Source organism: Patella vulgata, chromosome 3 (genome assembly GCF_932274485.2).
Source record: "Patella vulgata chromosome 3, xgPatVulg1.2, whole genome shotgun sequence".
NCBI lineage: Eukaryota > Metazoa > Mollusca > Gastropoda > Patellidae > Patella > Patella vulgata.
Window position 1 is genome coordinate 80041818 of NC_065881.2, and position 17254 is coordinate 80059071.

A 17254-nucleotide genomic window follows, 5' to 3' on the forward strand; every position below is an offset into this window, starting at 1 on the left:
TATTATAATGAGAACTGCCAACTCGTTATCGAATCTCCCATAATGTATCTTTAAGTAAAACTAGAAAAATAAACAAAATTTAACATGATAATAAATAACAAGAATGTAAATTACATTAACGTCAATAATAATTAAACTATTAACACAGTAAAAAAGAAAACATGAAGAAAAAGTGATAAAATTTAACACTACAAAACAAATAGTTTAACAACCTATTTTCTTACTGATTTAAAATTTACAAAGCAAGTACCACTTTACTATTGACATCATCGCAGCCATCTTGAAATTGTGACGTCACATCAAAATTTGAAGTCTGTCAATTGATGTGTCAATTGTCCAAGGAGAGAGAGAGAGAGAAATGGAGTTTAGCGTCCACTCGACACAAACTAGGTCATTTCGGGACTAACATATGGTTTAATTTTATTTCAATAATTCGCTTGCGCGTAGGGGTCTTTAGCAGTGGGAGGAAACCGGAGGTCCCGGAGAAAACCCACAAGGTTGGACAGGCGACCCTACTCCTTGTCACGTACAACCGGGGATTCGAAACCACGCCAGTCGACTCAATGACAGACTTTATGATACAAGGAACAAGCATGCCAGAGAGAGAGAGAGAGAAATGGGGTTTGACGTCCACTCGACACAAACTAGGTCATTTTGGGACTAACATATCGTTTAATTTTATTCCAATAATTCGCTTGTGCGTAGGGGTCTTTAGCAGTGGGAGGAAACCGGAGGACCCGGAGAAAACCCACGAGGTTGGACAGGCGACCCTACTCCTTGTCACGTACAACCGGGGATTCACAAGCATGCCAAGTCTCAGGTTGATCATACATGAGTTGGGTCCGGTTAAGGCAGCATTCTTATAATATAATTTAGTTTTAGATTTTTTTTGAATAAGGCTACAGTTCCTGGTCTAAAAATAGAATAAATCCAATTATGTTATTCAACACGAAACTGGACCAGAAACAGAAAGAATGTTAACCATATACATTACATAAAAATTACTTAAAATATAATACAATACATGTAATATGAAAATATACAAAAAGAACATCTTGCTTTCAGGCCACAAAATCTTCCAAAACACTTATTTCTTTCAAATTTGCATAAAAGGGAATAATATAGAGCCTCGGCATATATTGTCGCCTATAGATGAGATTCTTATAACGAAAAACATAGCATTGCAAGAGTTATATCCCCATTCCTAGTCAATTTTAAATAAAACTGCAGAAAATTGTTTTATATGTTAAATTATACAAAGTTCCACAAACTGAATCAATTATATAAAGGGAGATAACTGTTATTTTTCAGTGGAGAACCATTTTGTACCTTGTGCCTCACTATCTGGTGTTCAAGGTGGGGTCAAATTATTGCATGGTCTATGCTATAGTTAAACTGTTATATTAATACACAAGGCTTTGCTACTGGGTTTTTTGGAAACACACCTTATGCATATCTTTGTAAACACTGAACAGAATTGAACCATTTTGGCAAGGATATTCCCTTTAAGAGATTTATCTTTTATGATGTAGTTTGTAAAGCAGTGGGCACATTAGTCGAATCATTTGGCCGAATCAATTGGCGCCCAATTTTATTCGACCGAATGGGTGGACCCATTAGGCCATTCTTTTGCACGATTCACCAGTCGATTGCATCACCTTTCACGTCACATGATTAAACATGGTGGATGATGAGTGGTGATTGGCTAATGAGTTCTACAATTGGGTGAATGCTTCGGCGAAGCGGATACACTAGGGGAATATAATTCGGCGGAATGACAGTGGACACACTAGGCGAATTTCTACGCCGATTGATTCTGCCAGTGTGTCCACTGCTTTAGGGATTCAGAATCCCTTAAATGACAAAAAGAGACTGAAAATGATGTATTAAATTTGTTTGCAGTGTTTTGTATTTGGTTTATTACTCTCACAATCTTAAAGCTAATAAAAACAATTACGATTGTACTATGGACCAGGAACTGGCGTGTTGTTGGTTGAAATTCAAAAATCTAATTCACCAAATCGATGCAGAATTGTTCAAAGAATAAGCATGCCAATTTTCATGTCGATCGGACTTGAATTGATGGAGCTTTAGCCTTTTTCGTAGTGCCTCACCCCAAGAACAAGATGATGAGTAGCAGTTAGCGACCAGTTCCTGGTCCAAAAATTTGGAGTAAAGTCAAAATGAAAGATTTTATGGCCCGTGGACGATTTCAGTCAAATTCTGGAATGTCTTCATATGAATAACCATCATATTCCTTGTATGCATAGTAAGCTATTCTAACATGATAGATACCGGGTATGAACATCAACGACCCTATAATTAATATCGGCCATGTTCGATCTGCGTACTGAAAGAAAAAAAAGAGGAAGATGTAATTAAAGGGATGAACATCAATGACCCCATAATTAATATCGGCCATGTCCGATCTGCGTACTTAAAGAAAAAAGTACATTTATTTTTAAAATATAGCTAACTTGAAAGACATTTTATTTCTATGGTTACATACGTAATACTAGGAGAGAATTTTGCCCACTGTTTCTTTCCCACTATTCTTCGAATTAAACTGCACTTAAATCTTATATGTTATTACAAACATGAGCATTCCATAAAATCTAGCTGTCTGATATATGCCACAATTCATCCTCACCAGCAACCAGCTTCCACACTTCCCGCAGTTGATGATGACACATTTTATCCAAGCAAGTCTTCAAAACCTGGGGCCTGTTTCACGAAATTTTAACTAAGATAAAATCCAAATTTTAGTAATTTGATTGGATAATATTACATTGATTTTAGTGCTTAGCCAATCAAAATTGAAGTATCTACTAAAATTTGGATTTTATCATTAGTTAAGTTTTCGAGAAACAGGGCCCTGATCCCTAACACTTGGAACTGTGTTAAATGACAAAATGTCACCATGTGAATTTGCAGATTTCATTGAGTGAGGGAAATAAGATTAAACATCCACCCAAGTTCAAATTTGGACTAACATGCAATAAATTTTTATTTTCTTAATGCTCTTTTACATATTACTTGGAATTAGAGTAAAAATCAAATTGATCAGAAAGACAAAGGAACCAAAATGTGGAATATATTTGATACCATCCAAATACCTAGATAAATTTTTCTAGCCCATTTTCTCTTTGTCCAGTTATATAACTGTTTATATACAGGTTATAAATACTTAAAACATTAAACTTACCTTTGCGTTGATATATCCCGTTAATAATAACGCTCCTAAAATAATTAGTATGCTACCGACTAAAAACAACCCCAAGGCTAGAAAAATGGCTTTATATGGTATCTTGGGTGGGGGCTTCTCAAACTGAAATAATTAAAATAATCAGGATTATTTATACTCCACCATTACAAATGTTTATACCATCAAAGATACTGAACACACGTCTTATACTCCTACAGACCTAATGGCAAAGGTGATAAGTGTTATCTTCAAGTAATGATAAAGGGAGATGCTAATTGTAGGCCGGTTGGGGGAGGTTCGGGAATTTCCAGAGTCCACAATGGCCGCTTTATAGAAATGAGAATTTTGGGGAATACTAACCCCAACCCTTTTTAGAAGACTGAATTTGGATCCAATTTACCTTTTACTCCTTTTAAAAGGGTTAGGGTTAGTATACCCCAAAATACTCATTTATATAAAGCGGCCATTGTGGACACTGGAAATTCCCAAACCTCCCCAACCAGTCTACAATTAGCAACTCCCAATGATAAAGCACTTGACCAACTGGATTTGCCTTCCATCTTCCTAGAGTCCAATTAAACCCGTCCAACATTTCAGATTGGGTACTTCAAATGACTGAAGTCTGAGACTGACAAAATTGCCAGGAATTTAAAGCCAAGAACCAGATTAACGAGGAAAGGCTGGTCAGGCAGCTCTGCAGAGTAAAACTATTCATCAATTGGATCTGACTTGCATCTTCTTGGAGTCAGACAGATGTTTACACACATCCCATGATGTCATCTATGTTCTGCTTTCAATTTACATTATTCATTTAAATTCTTACTACACTATTTGGCTAAATTTGAAACAGAAATGTCCATTTATTTAAAATAATGTATCATTTGAAAAAAACGTTGATTGATAATTCAATCTGACTAAAATACAGATCTATATTTCGTTTCTTTTTTTATACTTTCGATGGCCTCTACTACATGACGATCTGACTAGTTGCAGTGTGAGGTCGCGTTACAGATCATATAAGTGGCTTTTAACCCTATGACATCAGACATTTGATTAACCAATCAGAGTTGATGTTACTAGTGTGATTGATTGAAAATATTGCATGCTGTCCAATCAGATGAGTTATCAATTTTGTTACTAAATTAATCATATTCATTTTACAGGGTAGTATTGAAGTATATATAGTTTGTACAAGGTACCTGTAGGTCAATGAAACCTTCATTATTGGCTCGTTTTAAACGATGATATTGTGCAGCAGATGAAGGCGTAGACCCTATTAATTGTCTTCGTGGCATGTCGACCATTAGGATTATATTGTAGTACCAATTAAACTTGTTCAATGATCTTCGAAATTACCGTTTTACATTTCTATTTAATTATCACATCTAAAAAAAAAAGAAACAGAATAATATATTAATGAGGTGTCGATCTAAGAAAGGGGTAGGGGGTAAGGCCAGGGGGAACCGGAAACGGTGTTCACAAGAGTTCTCACTTTAAATCTGGCTAGGTTTTAAAATGTACATTTGTTTTAGCCGCTACCTCCTCCCATACCCCTTTTTAATCGAAGAAAGGTGCAGGGGGTTAAGGAGGGGGGGGGGGGGGTAGAGATGATCGCAAAGTTCCTAGGCTTTATAATCTACATTTATTTCAGCTGCTACCTCGTCCCTCCCAAACCCCTTTTTAAAACCACTCTAAAGAAAGTATTTCAATTAATTAATTGATATTTAAGTTTGTTTAGTTTACCAAATTTTACATTATCTGCAAATTCTTTTGAAATATCTAATTGACTGACAGGCATGTTCCCCAATCAATCTTATCACACACATGTAGGTGCTGTGGAAGAAGACATGACAATTCACTGTTAGATTATGGAGTAATCTGGCCAATAGAGAGAGAGAGAGAGAGAGAGAGAGAGAGAGAGAGTAATGGGGTTTAAGGTCCACTGACACAACCTAGGTCATTGTTATTTCAATAATTTGCTTATGTGTAGGGGTCTTTAGCAGTGGGAGGAAACCGGAGGACCCGGAGAAAACCGAGGCGACCCTACTCCTTGTCAGTACAACCAGGGTATCGAACCACGCCAGTTGACTCAATGACAGACCTTATGATACAGTGCGCATGTGCTAACCATTCGGGCCCCCCCCCCCCCCAAATAGAAATGGCCAATAGAAATGTATGTACACACATGGACCCACATAGTGCCAGATTTACCTATAGGCTGGAGGCTAGGGTTTCAAGATCTAGGAGGCCTATGGTCAAATTGTATACATATTCTTGACACTGTCATAAGTCTTTCTTACATGCACTCTGGTCTTAAACATCCGTCCTTAGCCTCGGCTTGCTCAATTGGGTTTAAAAAGCTTTCATCGTCCTCTCATGGGGCCTATCTTCATCCAAATCTGGCATTGGACCCACAGTATAAATGCATCGTAAAATGGCACAGGTGAAAAAGGTTAGGGTTGCCATTTTACCTGTCCAATTACAACTACATGTACTTTGACTAACATAAAAGAAAAGCTGACTAAGTAGTCAGTATGAAAGTGTAGATATGTTTAGGGGTGTAACTACATGTATGTGTAACTGAAGTATTGCAAACATTGAAAAGAGAATATACATGTTAACAGATACCTGTACATAGAAAAAAAGTTAATAATTTGTCTTGAAAGTAACTTTACAGATAATAATCAAAATACCAAAATAATGTATCGACTTCAGCTACACCTTCATTGTAGGCTTTCTTCTTTAACAATTTCTTTATGGTCTTCTTCTCAGAGGTGTTAAATATCTCAATTTCTCAGAGGTGTTATATATCTCAATTTCTCAGGTGTTAAATATCTAAATGTATTATGGTCTTCTTCTCAGATGTGTTAAATATCTAAATCTATACACTTCAACAAATAGAACAGTTTCTGTTTATAGCAGAAATCAATATAGCCCAGTATGTAACAGATTGTATACACTTGAAGCATGTCTGCCCTAATTATGTATTATTATTTATAACAGCTTGTTTATATGGACTATTAGAAATATATCAAGATCAATCCGTCTTTTCTACATTTAATTCTTTATAGTTAAACCCTATTTCATTCAAATATTTTTTATCATTGAAACTAAATGGGGTTTAACGTCCAATTGTTCTACACCGACTGGGCTATCGAAGTGAGCTACATGGGAAATTTTGCCCAGACAGCGGCACTACAGCCTACTCTTATTTTGAGTTCCATTTGTCAAGGGTTCTTTTACATGCACGGCAATGCCCATGTGGGACCTCAGTTTTTTGTTCCATCCGAACAACTATACATTGTCCTCCCTGCACAAGAATATCCTGTCTTACTTATTGAGCCACCGCAGCTCTCATGTTTTTTTTATCGAACTGTTAGTCGTAGAGATGGGAGGGGTATCAAGAGCCTAACGGACAGATTGCGGGTGTTAGTTTGGCCAAATCAGTTGACTGTTCTTTATAGTTTTTTTTTATTGACAGCCCTACCTTCTCACCGACTAACAATTTGATAAAGAATGGGGGTTGCACATCTTTTAATATTTCCTTTGTTAATAAAAAATAATTCCAAAGTCAAAACATTTGTTTTTTTCCAAATTGACCATTTTCTTTTAGTGCATTTGGTGTTGAATCTCAGTAAGATCAGATGACAATTATGTCTTCTTTTATTTTTTTTTCTGATGCTCTTCTACAGCAGGGCCTCGCTTTCTGGCAAAGATTTAAAGGCTCAATACCACTCTTGTTGTAACTGAATAATGTGTCCCAATCTTTATTCTGGTCAACAAATTGTACTATTTTAGAGTATTTCAATTAATTGATGATACAAATTTCATCTTAACACACCTTATTTAAAAATTTTGAAAAATTCAACATAATGGTTTGAAACGTCTAACGTAAACCTTTTCAAATGAAACTTCGATTTAAAAATATTTTCGAACCCTCTGGACAAGTAAAATAGGATGTAATTGATAATTTACACAACAGGTAGGACACTTAAACATCTAGTACTTAGATAGAGATATTATTTATTTTCTGGAGCTTTCAAGCCAGCAAGAGTGTTATTGTCCCTTTAAGATATATAAATAAGAAGGATGATTCGGTTTGGTTTAGGCATGTAATGATTTGATCTGTAATTGGCCAAATAATACTCAGAACTGACACGGAAAGAATTCTATCTCTGAAGGATTCATTTTCCTGCAAGGCAGTGTGTACATGGAATTGTTTCTGGACCCAGATGAATGACGAAGAGCCAGTTTTTCCTACCCTGCAGGCATCACTGCTTAAAGATGCATTAGGCAAGAGCTAAATCTGCCTAAAGCAGACCTTTGTTTGGCCTCAAATGTAATATAAATCATTACTTTTTAGACATTTATTCACATGCCAAGCCTATAATCAACGCTCTAGACCATTGATGCTTTTGATTTTCAGCAGCTTTAAACATGATTGCTAGTTAATAATTATACTATTCAAAAAAAGTAGGGGATATTTGATTTTGGGGGCATAATACTAAAATATGCAAATGACTACGAAAAAAGTCACTATAGAACCTAACAGAAGAAACATTTCCAGTTACATGTGACGCCCAAACGCACCAATAGCTACCGCATGGAATGCAGGTGATGCTTGGGATCATCATGGGGGTCCAACCCAAGATTTGCACGACTCTGACTTTGAATGTTACAGTCATTGTGGCATTGAATTCCAGGGTGGAAACATCAGTTTAATTGTTTTAGTGACCAGAAAACAAATTTTGATATGCGTCGGCTTACCCAAAATGAAAGGTTACGTGCCCTTGGCATGCTACAGATCGGCACAACACAGGCGGTTGTGGCGCGGACGATGAATGTTTCTCAGTCTGTCATAAGCAGGCTATGGTCCAGATACCGTGATACACAATCTGTACAGGACAGACCACGCTCAGGTCGACCAAGGGCGACAACTCAAGCCCAGGATCGATTTATCCGTACCTTGGCCTTGAGAAATCGTGACATCACAGCAAATCAGATCAGCGCTCGTCTTCAAACAGACACTGGTGTGAGAGTGAGTGGCCAGACGATTCGGAATCGACTGCATAGGGGTCACCTTCGCGCCCGACGTCCTCGCGTGATCCCTTGTTTGAGAGATCATCACATTCAGGCAAGACGTCGTTGGTGTAGGGATCGTCAACACTGGGATAATCGACGCTGGAGCAATGTGATGTTTTCAGATGAGTCAAGGTTCACTGTTGATTTTTTGGACAGACGTAGGAGGGTGTGGCGTCGTCGAAACGAGCGCTTCCAAGACGTTAACGTCATCAGACATGATCGATTTGGGGGTGGTTCTGTTATGGTGTGGGGAGGCATCACTGTTGCTGGAAGAACGGCTTTACATGTTGTTGCAGGGCGTGTTACAGGCCAGTACTACCGGGACAACATCTTGGCAGTCCATGTTGTGCCGTTCGCACGACGTCATGGCCGCCGTTTCATCTTCCAGGATGACAACGCAAGATGTCACAGGGCCAGGATCGTTACAGGTTACCTCCAACAACAGAACATCACCACATTACCTTGGCCAGCACTGAGTCCCGACCTCTCCCCCATCGAGCATGTCTGGGACATGCTTGGACAGAGGTTACGTCAACGTCAACAACATCCTGCCAATGTCCAAGAACTTGCTGCTGCGTTGCAACAGGAATGGGACAATCTGGACCAAAATGACCTTAAGACGTCTCATTAGGAGTATGCCACGTCGGATCAATGCTTGTTTGGCAAACAGAGGAGGATTTACCCGTTACTGACTTGGTTGTGATGCTGTGGTAACTTTGCTGTTTGACCCCGGGTATCATTTTACCCTTATAATGGTCAGTCTGTGCCTTACTTAGTCAACGATCATTTGGAATAAATCGATGAATGTGAACTTCATTTCATTTTGTCATTTGTTTCTTCGTCAGTTTCATTAGGTGACTTTAATAACACTTAAAAATCAAATATCCCCTACTTTTTTTGAATAGTATAAATTAAAAATTGGATAATCAAGACTTTGTTTATTATTGTAACAATGGTAGCGATGACAATCGAGGCTACAGTGTTATTGTATTGCCAATAGCTTAGCTCAGGGTGACATACTTTGACTGAAATTTTCAACATATTCCTGTTTCATTATCTATTTTTAACTATTACAGTGAGAAATGTCAGCTCTGTATCTAAATCTTACCTAATGCTGCTTTAATAAATGTCTAATTAATAATTCAGATAACATTTAAGGCCTAAAGAAAGACCTGCAATAGACATATTTAGCTTTTGCATAATGCCTGTTTAATAAAATCAAATGAAACAATAATTTTGTTTATATTATAACACTGGTCTCTTTATTCTCACTTTTAATCAATCTATCTTTTTTTGTAAAGACAGGGGTCTAACTTTATGTCCTTCACAGCTGATTTTGTGCCAGCTCGAACTTTCTTAAAGTCAAATAAATGAAACATTTTGTGAGATGTGTCCTTTTTAACATATTCAAATCCAAAACTTTCAATCTGTATAATAAACGTTTCTGTGTGGGGAATACGACTCTCGACTTCAGCAATTTGTAACAAACCACCAGGTTTCAATACTCTGTTTGCTTCCATAACAAAATCATTTAAATTCGTCCCCATTAACGATAAACAGAAAACAGCAACATCAACAGTTTTATTGGAAAGAGGAACTTTCGAAACGTCACAAACAGTCACAAACTCATTAAGAGGAGCAAGATCAAATGAATGGACTTTATTCTGAACACTCTGTGCCAGAGTAGCATTGCCACACCCGAAATCGGCAATAATGTTCGTTTCTGGTAAATTTTTGATAGATTTAATGATTAAATCTAACGGATTGACTGGCCATTTTGCTACCTGTGACTGAAATCCTTTATGATAAATATCAAAGGCTTCTACATCAGTTTGGAACATATCAAGGGCTTCTTTCCCAGTTTGAGTGTACAGCTGTTCATTTAGATAACGAAACCTGGCTGCATTCAATTGCCCAGACATCTTCTCTTTTAGAGAATTGGTAAAATTTAAAGGAGATTTATCTATAACTTTCTTCTTTTGTACATCAGTCACCAAGTTCTTATTTCTAGTGGAAAATAAACTGGCAAGTTTTGCCTTGTTGAAGTTTGGTTTAAGTTTAGGGGTATCTGTTTTACCATTAGTCATTTGATCAAATGAACCATTTTGGTTGCTTTCTGTTTCATTTGATTTATTTGTTTTTTTCTTCTTGTTCTTTTGCTTCTTCTTTTTGGCTTTAGCTGAATTTATCCCAACTTTATTCACGGCAACTGTATCAACTGTAGGTTTAGTTACCTTCTTTACTTTTTCCACTCCATCTTTTAAACCTGTGATACTTGTCTTTTCTAATGCATCTACTTTCAATTTCTTTTCACTTTTCAATGTTTTGTCAGTTTCAAAACTTTCTTTTATTTTCTGTTTCTTCAACTTCTTTTTATTTGTACTGGAAGCTTCCACCTTTTTATCCAATAATTTTAGCTCTGTTTGTGGTTTCTTTTCATCAACAGCCTCCCTGTTCTTGTTTATTTTCTTCAGTTGCTTTTTGCCTGTTAATGTTAGTGGTTTATCATCATCTTTATCAGAGTTATTTTTGGGTTTCTTTGGTTTCTTCCGTTTTTTCTTCACTGATTTTTCTTTTTCTATTTGGCATTTTTGAACAGTGAATGCATCATCTTGTTTAGATTTCTTTACAACTACCGGTACATCATGTTGGGGTTCAGCTGTTTCTATGGTAACATTGGATGCCTTTCTTTTCTGTGCTTTTGTTTCTTTTGCTTCATTTTTTGTTTTCTTTTGATTTTTCTGTTTGTTAATGGATGATGGAGAGATTTCGTCACGCAGCTTTTTAATATTTTCCAAGTTTTCATTTTTCTTGGTGTAGATTTGTGGAGTTTCTTCATCAATTTCAGCATACAATTCTTCATCAGAATCGAGTTGTTGCTTTTTTTTTATTTTATTTTTCTGTTTTTCCTCTTCTTTCTTTACCTTTTTTCTCTGGCGTTCTTTGATGGTTTTCTTTGATCGTTTGCTGATATCATCATAGTCACCATCACTGTCATCGCTAACATCAAAACTCACAATCTTTACATTTTTCTTCTTTTCAGAAAATTTTAACTTCTTCAAAAATTCTTTAGATTGTTTGGTTTCTTTCTCCAAATCACCCCCCTTTTTGTTTAATTTCTTCACAGAAGTCTTCTTCCCAGGCACAGATCCAAACAGCGCTGTATTCAAACATTCAGAGGCGTTGGTTTCATCCCAGGCAGCACTCCCGAAGTTCATTTCTCACGTGTTTGTTGATCGCAAATTTGTCAACGCGTGGTGCCATAAAAATCGGAAGTAGACTATTTTTTCGAAGGGAAACAACTCCTTCAGATATCTTGGTTGATAATTGATCCTAATTAACAAATATCAGAGAAATTTGTGAAAAATAACACATCTTCCTTGACAAAAAAATAATCTACAAACATTTGCTAAACTATTCTAAATATATCATAGGTTATCGGAGAATCAAAAGATGCTTAAAAGAGGAAATTAAGTTACCACTGGATTTCGAGTACAACTATTTTGGAACTCTTCAATCTTCTACGTGTTTATTCGACCTTCAACTTCAGATCCGGAAAAAATAACAGAACTGGTTGTTCTCGTCTATTCGAAGCGAAATTGTAACTGGATATGCAAATATTTTAGTGAGAAAATGCGGGAAGATGGCAGACTTTCAGCATTTGTAGTTCCATTGATGTAATTTTTGCTGTTTTATTCTGTTGTTACAAACCATGATTAATATTGATATATCAGTCCGTCTGTACCCTTTTTCTTGTTCAAGATTTACAATGACTATATAATTTGTGTCTAGTCCATCATGACGGATATAAATATTTTTTTTTTTTTTGCCAAAACAAACAATCACAACAATAATATGAATAAATTAAAACAGCCTAAATTCAGTTAATTAAATACCTAGATAAGGTCCATGATATATTGCACCACAAACTTCTGCCACTAGTTATAGTGTTAATTTAGTTTCAAAGTTGAAATTGACCAATTTCTTGACTTTATTACCAGGTTCAAAACTTACACAAGTTTAAAAAGTTAGTTTTCTGTTTCACTTTCATTACTGAAGGCCTGCTATATTTGATATTTATTTCAGAGATGCATTATATATGTAAGAGCTAGATCACTTATTCATTGCAGGTCTTTATTTTGGCCTCAAATGTTACATGTATATAAATTATTAATCAGACAACTATTCAAATGAAGTCTATAATAATCAACTGTCTAAACCATCAGATGGTTGTGATTTTTATATGCCCACATTTTCATGTGGACGTATATTGTCGTCGCCCCTGTCCGTCCGTCCGTCCACAATTTGTTTGTGGACTCTCTACAGGTCACAATTCTTGTCCGATTTTGACGAAACTTGAAATATAGCTTTATCCCAAAAAAATCTCGGCTGCTTTTGATATTGGCATGTATCGGATCGAAACTTCATGGATTATGGCCCCTGTTTGTACGAAAAATCACGTCTTTAGCTTGTGGACCCTATAGAGGTCACAATTTTTATCCGATTTTGTTGAAACTTGAAATGTAAGTTTATAACCCAAAGATCTTGGATCCTTTCGATATTCGCACATATCGGCCCGTAACTTCCTGAATTGTGGCCCGTGATTGTAGGAAAAATCGCGTTTTTAGCTTGTGGACCCTACATGTATAGTCATAATTTTTATCCGATTTAAAAAAACGTATTATGATATCACCGTTACACCCTAAGGACGACTGAGTTCGAATTTCGTGAAAATCAGCCCAAAATTGACAGACAAAATGGCCGCTGTTCGTTCTCAAATAGTGTAAAAATATGGTATATCAAGGTTGTGGACCCTATAGAGGTCACAATTTTTATCCGATTTTGTTGAAACTTGAAATGTAAGTTTATAACCCAAAGATCTCGGTTCCTTTCGATATTCGCGCATATCGGACTGTAACTTCCTGAATTATGGCCCCTGATTGTACGAAAAATCGTGTTTTTAGTTTATGTACCCTGTAGAAGTCATAATTTTTATCCGATTTAAAAACCCGTATTATTATATCACCGTTACACCCTAAGGACGACTGAGTTCGAATTTCGTGAATATCGGCCCAAAATTGACAGACAAAATGGCCGCCGTTCGTTCTCAAATAGCGTAAAAATATGGTATATCAAGGTTGTGGACCCTATAGAGGTCACAATTTTTATCCGATTTTGTTGAAACTTGAAATGTAAGTTTATAACCCAAAGATCTTGGTTCCTTTCGATATTCGCGCATATCGGACTGTAACTTCCTGAATTATGGTCCCTGATTGTATGAAAAATTGCGTTTTTAGCTTGTGGACCCGATAGAGATCATAATTTTTATCCGATTTAAAAAACCGTATTATTGTATCACCGTTACACCCTAAGGACGACTCAATTCGAATTTCATGAAAATCGGCCCAAAATTGACAGACAAAATGGCCGCCTTTTGATCTCAAATAGCGTAACAATATGGTATATCAAGGTTGTGGACTCTAAAGAGGTCACAATTTTTATCCGATTTTGTTGAAACTTGAAATGTAAGTTTATAACCCAAAGATCTTGGATCCTTTCGATATTCGCGCATATCGGCCCGTAACTTCCTGAATTGTGGCCCGTGATTGTAGGAAAAATCGCGTTTTTAGCTTGTGGACCCTACATGTATAGTCATAATTTTTATCCGATATAAAAAAACGTATTATTGTATCACCGTTACACCCAGGGTCGACTGAGTTCGAATTTTGTGAAAATCGGCCCAAAATTGACAGACAAAATGGCTGCCGTTCGTTCTCAAATAGCGTAAAAATATGGTATATCAAGGTTGTGGACCCTATAGAGGTCACAATTTTTATCCGATTTTGTTGAAACTTGAAATGTAAGTTTATAACCCAAAGATCTCGGTTCCTTTCGATATTCGCACATATTGGATCATAACTTCCTGAATTATGGCCCTTGACTACGAAAAAATCACTTTTTTTGAGCTTGTTCTCTGTCCATCTCTTGCAAAATGTGGGCGTATCTTGCATGGCAACCGCTTGTTAATGAATTGAAACACAATCGCCATTTAATGTTTAATTTAAAAATGGATAATGGAGACCTTGTTTATAATTATCGTAACAATGTAAACGTACTACGTAGTCAGTGAAAATCGAGACGATGCTAATATTGCCATTCTTATTAAAACTTACAACATTCATGACTGCTCAGAATAAAGTAATTTCACTAAAATTTTCAATATAATCCCTATTCCTTTTTCATTATCTATTGCGAGAGCTGAGGAATGTCAGCTCTTTATCTAAATCTTACATACATGTAATGCATATATTTCAAGTCAAATTGGTATTCAATTATGAGAAAAGTTGAGGAACCATAATTAGCTGAGGTGTGTCCTTTTTACCTTAGCTCAGAGCAGAAAGTACACAATTCAAAAGGGGGGAGGGGAGGAGGTATGGTCGGATGGTAAGTGTGTGTTCCTTGCATCATAAGGTCTGTCTTTGAGGCAATTGGCGTGGTTTTGATTCCCTGGTTGTACGTGACAAGGAGTAGTAGGGTTGCCTGTCCAACCTTGTGGGTTTTCTCTGGGTCCTCTGGTTCCTCCCACTAATAAAGACCCCTACACGCAAGCGAATTATTAAAATAAAACTGAACCATAAGTCCCGAAATGACCTGGTTTCTGTCAGTGGACATAAAAACTCATCTCTCTCTCTCTCTCTCTCTCTCTCTCACTCTCTCACTCTCTCACACAATTCAGATACATGTACCCAAGGAAATGTTTGGTTACATAAAATTTGTGCCCTTTAACCCCCTACCAGGAAAGTTTTTTGTTCCATAAGATCTAATTGCATTTCTGTTTATGTTGATTTCCAGAATAATGGCATCCATGAAGTAATTACATTGTAAAACCGAAAGAAACCTTCCATTGTAAGCTTGATTCTAGAACAAGATGCCACGCTTCAGAAGCAGAAATCAATTTGGTGGTTGGAATACTTGGAACAATAATAACTTTCGCTCAAATTGGGGAATTGGCAGTACTGAAGGAAGAGGTGATGGAGGTGGTGGTCGTAAAAAGAAGAAAAGCAGAAAACGCCAACGAACTTGGGAATTTACAAATGAAGATGTGAGTTGGTTAGGGAATCTTGTTGGTGCTCAGGGACGAGATATTGCACGTCATCATGTTATACCAGGACTGGATGATGGAGATGAAGATTTACCCGTGGTAGATCTAACTCAAGAAGAGTCTCGGATCGATTGTAACCTTGGCACTGTTAACGGAGATATTGTTGGCTTACAATATTATAAAGGAACGGTAAGTATAAAACGGGGTCTGGTGTGTGCGTATGTGGCTTGGAGATAGGGACGCTTTCTCAAGTTAACTCCACATACTCCGGTTTCCTCCCACAGGAAAGACCCCTGCTTGTCACCTGAGAATAGTAAAATAAGACAACTCATCAGTGATACATGTATCACCTTTGGTGGAAGCGGACGTTAAAACACTAATAGAAGAACAGCTTTAGTTGTAAATGTCAGGCATTACATCCCACTTCTACTCGTTGCCACTGGCAACCTTTGATAAAACTGTCCTGTTTGTTTGCAATACATGCTTAAAAGTATCTGTGTTTCAGAAGTACTGTCCGTTTCAGAAGTACTGTCCATTTCTGATACACTGTCCATTTCTGATACACTGTATACCGTTCTAAATACCTATCAAGCAATAAGTAGCGGACGTTTAGTCCGACCCAGATCGCAATTGATAAGAATGGCTCTATACATTGTACATGAAACAACTAGTCAAAATCATAAATACTACTCAGGTCGTCTCTCCACTGCGAAATCATTCTACCATGAAATGTAACGTGAGGCTCAGAAAGGGATAAATAATGAAAGAGCAGAAAGTATTTGTCACTTTTCGGTTGAAACGACTCGATAATAAATACTATTTTTCACATTTTGCTTCACAATACTCGATAGAAATGTGATGTAAGTAACTTATTAGCACTTTTCCTCGGTGTATCGGTGAATATCAGGACAGTTTTGGTCGGGAGCCGCCTCGGCTGGGCCCCTCGACCAAAACTGTCCTGATATTCACCGATACACCTCGGAAAGTGTGCTAATAACTACTACTTACATGATTTATACCTGACATTCAGGGCTGCCGACAACCAGTATCGCAGCGCAATTAGCATTACATAGTGTGTCCGTTGCTAATCAAAAATTAAAATCTAATGTTTTTGATTCGCAATAACTGTGAATCATTAATATGCCTGTCATTTTGGATATTGACATGTAGATTTATCCACATTTCTCAACACTAGCTTCAACGTGTATAAAATATCAAATAAATTTCATAAGCAAAACTGAATTCTCCGTGTGACATTTTCTTCTCGAACTACCCAGACTCAATTCATTATACTATATTATACAGGAACATAACTCTATAAATTGGGACTATTAAACAGGAAATAAGGAATCAAGTAGTACCACTCATGTTGCAAGACATGACAATTTCGAGTAATTATATCAGTATTCAATTTGAACAAAATAAATTCTGTCAGTGTATCCCCCACGTATGGTCAATAAAATATAAAGAATAAATACGTGTAAACGTTTTGTAAAATGAGAAATCAAAGTAAGAATTCCCGTAAAATATTATTGTTTATATCGCGTGCGTCTACTTAATCAAGATTATTCGTAAAAAACTGTGCACGTCCGATTGAAAAAAAATAGTAACACAATAAAAAGCAGACAAAATTGTTTTTTTTCGAAGAAATAAGAATTAAAATGAGTGTGACTTCGGAAGCCACTGCCAAGAATTGGCTTCAGACATAACCAAAAGTCTACATTCAGAAATGTTCACAGCTACCTGTAGCAGTGCTAAAAACTTAAGAATGAAATCTAATCATTTGTTATAAATTAAAGTAATCTTGTTATTTAGGTGTTTTATGTTGAAACCGAAAAACTGCTTATCAATTTTTAAATTTGCTA

The 17254-nt window shown here is 36.6% G+C and overlaps 2 protein-coding genes and 1 long non-coding RNA gene across 5 annotated transcripts in view; 1 reads left to right on the forward strand and 2 right to left on the reverse strand.

Annotated features, from left to right (window-relative positions):
- Positions 1-2382: 2382 nt before the first annotated feature.
- On the reverse strand, positions 2383-11836 carry LOC126814421 (uncharacterized). 3 transcript variants are annotated; one of them, XR_007677603.1, is made up of 4 exons: positions 11767-11836; positions 4405-4590; positions 3206-3328; positions 2383-2436 (listed from the first exon to the last, which is right to left on the reverse strand). It is a non-coding gene; the product is annotated as an uncharacterized LOC126814421 (long non-coding RNA). The 3 variants fall into 3 exon arrangements; XR_007677602.2 differs by lacking the exon at positions 11767-11836 and adding an exon at positions 5899-6084; XR_007677604.2 differs by lacking the exon at positions 11767-11836 and adding an exon at positions 5927-6078.
- LOC126814394 (ribosomal RNA-processing protein 8) lies at positions 9214-11733 on the reverse strand. Its single transcript, XM_050539490.2, has one exon. It carries the CDS (start codon positions 11503-11505, stop codon positions 9571-9573), a length of 1935 nt encoding a protein of 644 aa, XP_050395447.1. The 5' UTR covers positions 11506-11733; the 3' UTR covers positions 9214-9570.
- Positions 11837-11885: 49 nt separating the features above from the next.
- The window catches only part of LOC126814392 (helicase-like transcription factor), a 35649-nt gene continuing 30280 nt past the window's right edge, over positions 11886-17254 (forward strand). The window contains exons 1-2 of the mRNA XM_050539489.1: positions 11886-11964; positions 15140-15578. Coding sequence (XP_050395446.1) covers positions 15216-15578 — 363 coding nt within the window. The 5' untranslated portion in view covers positions 11886-11964; positions 15140-15215. The remainder of the gene's footprint in view (positions 11965-15139; positions 15579-17254) is intronic.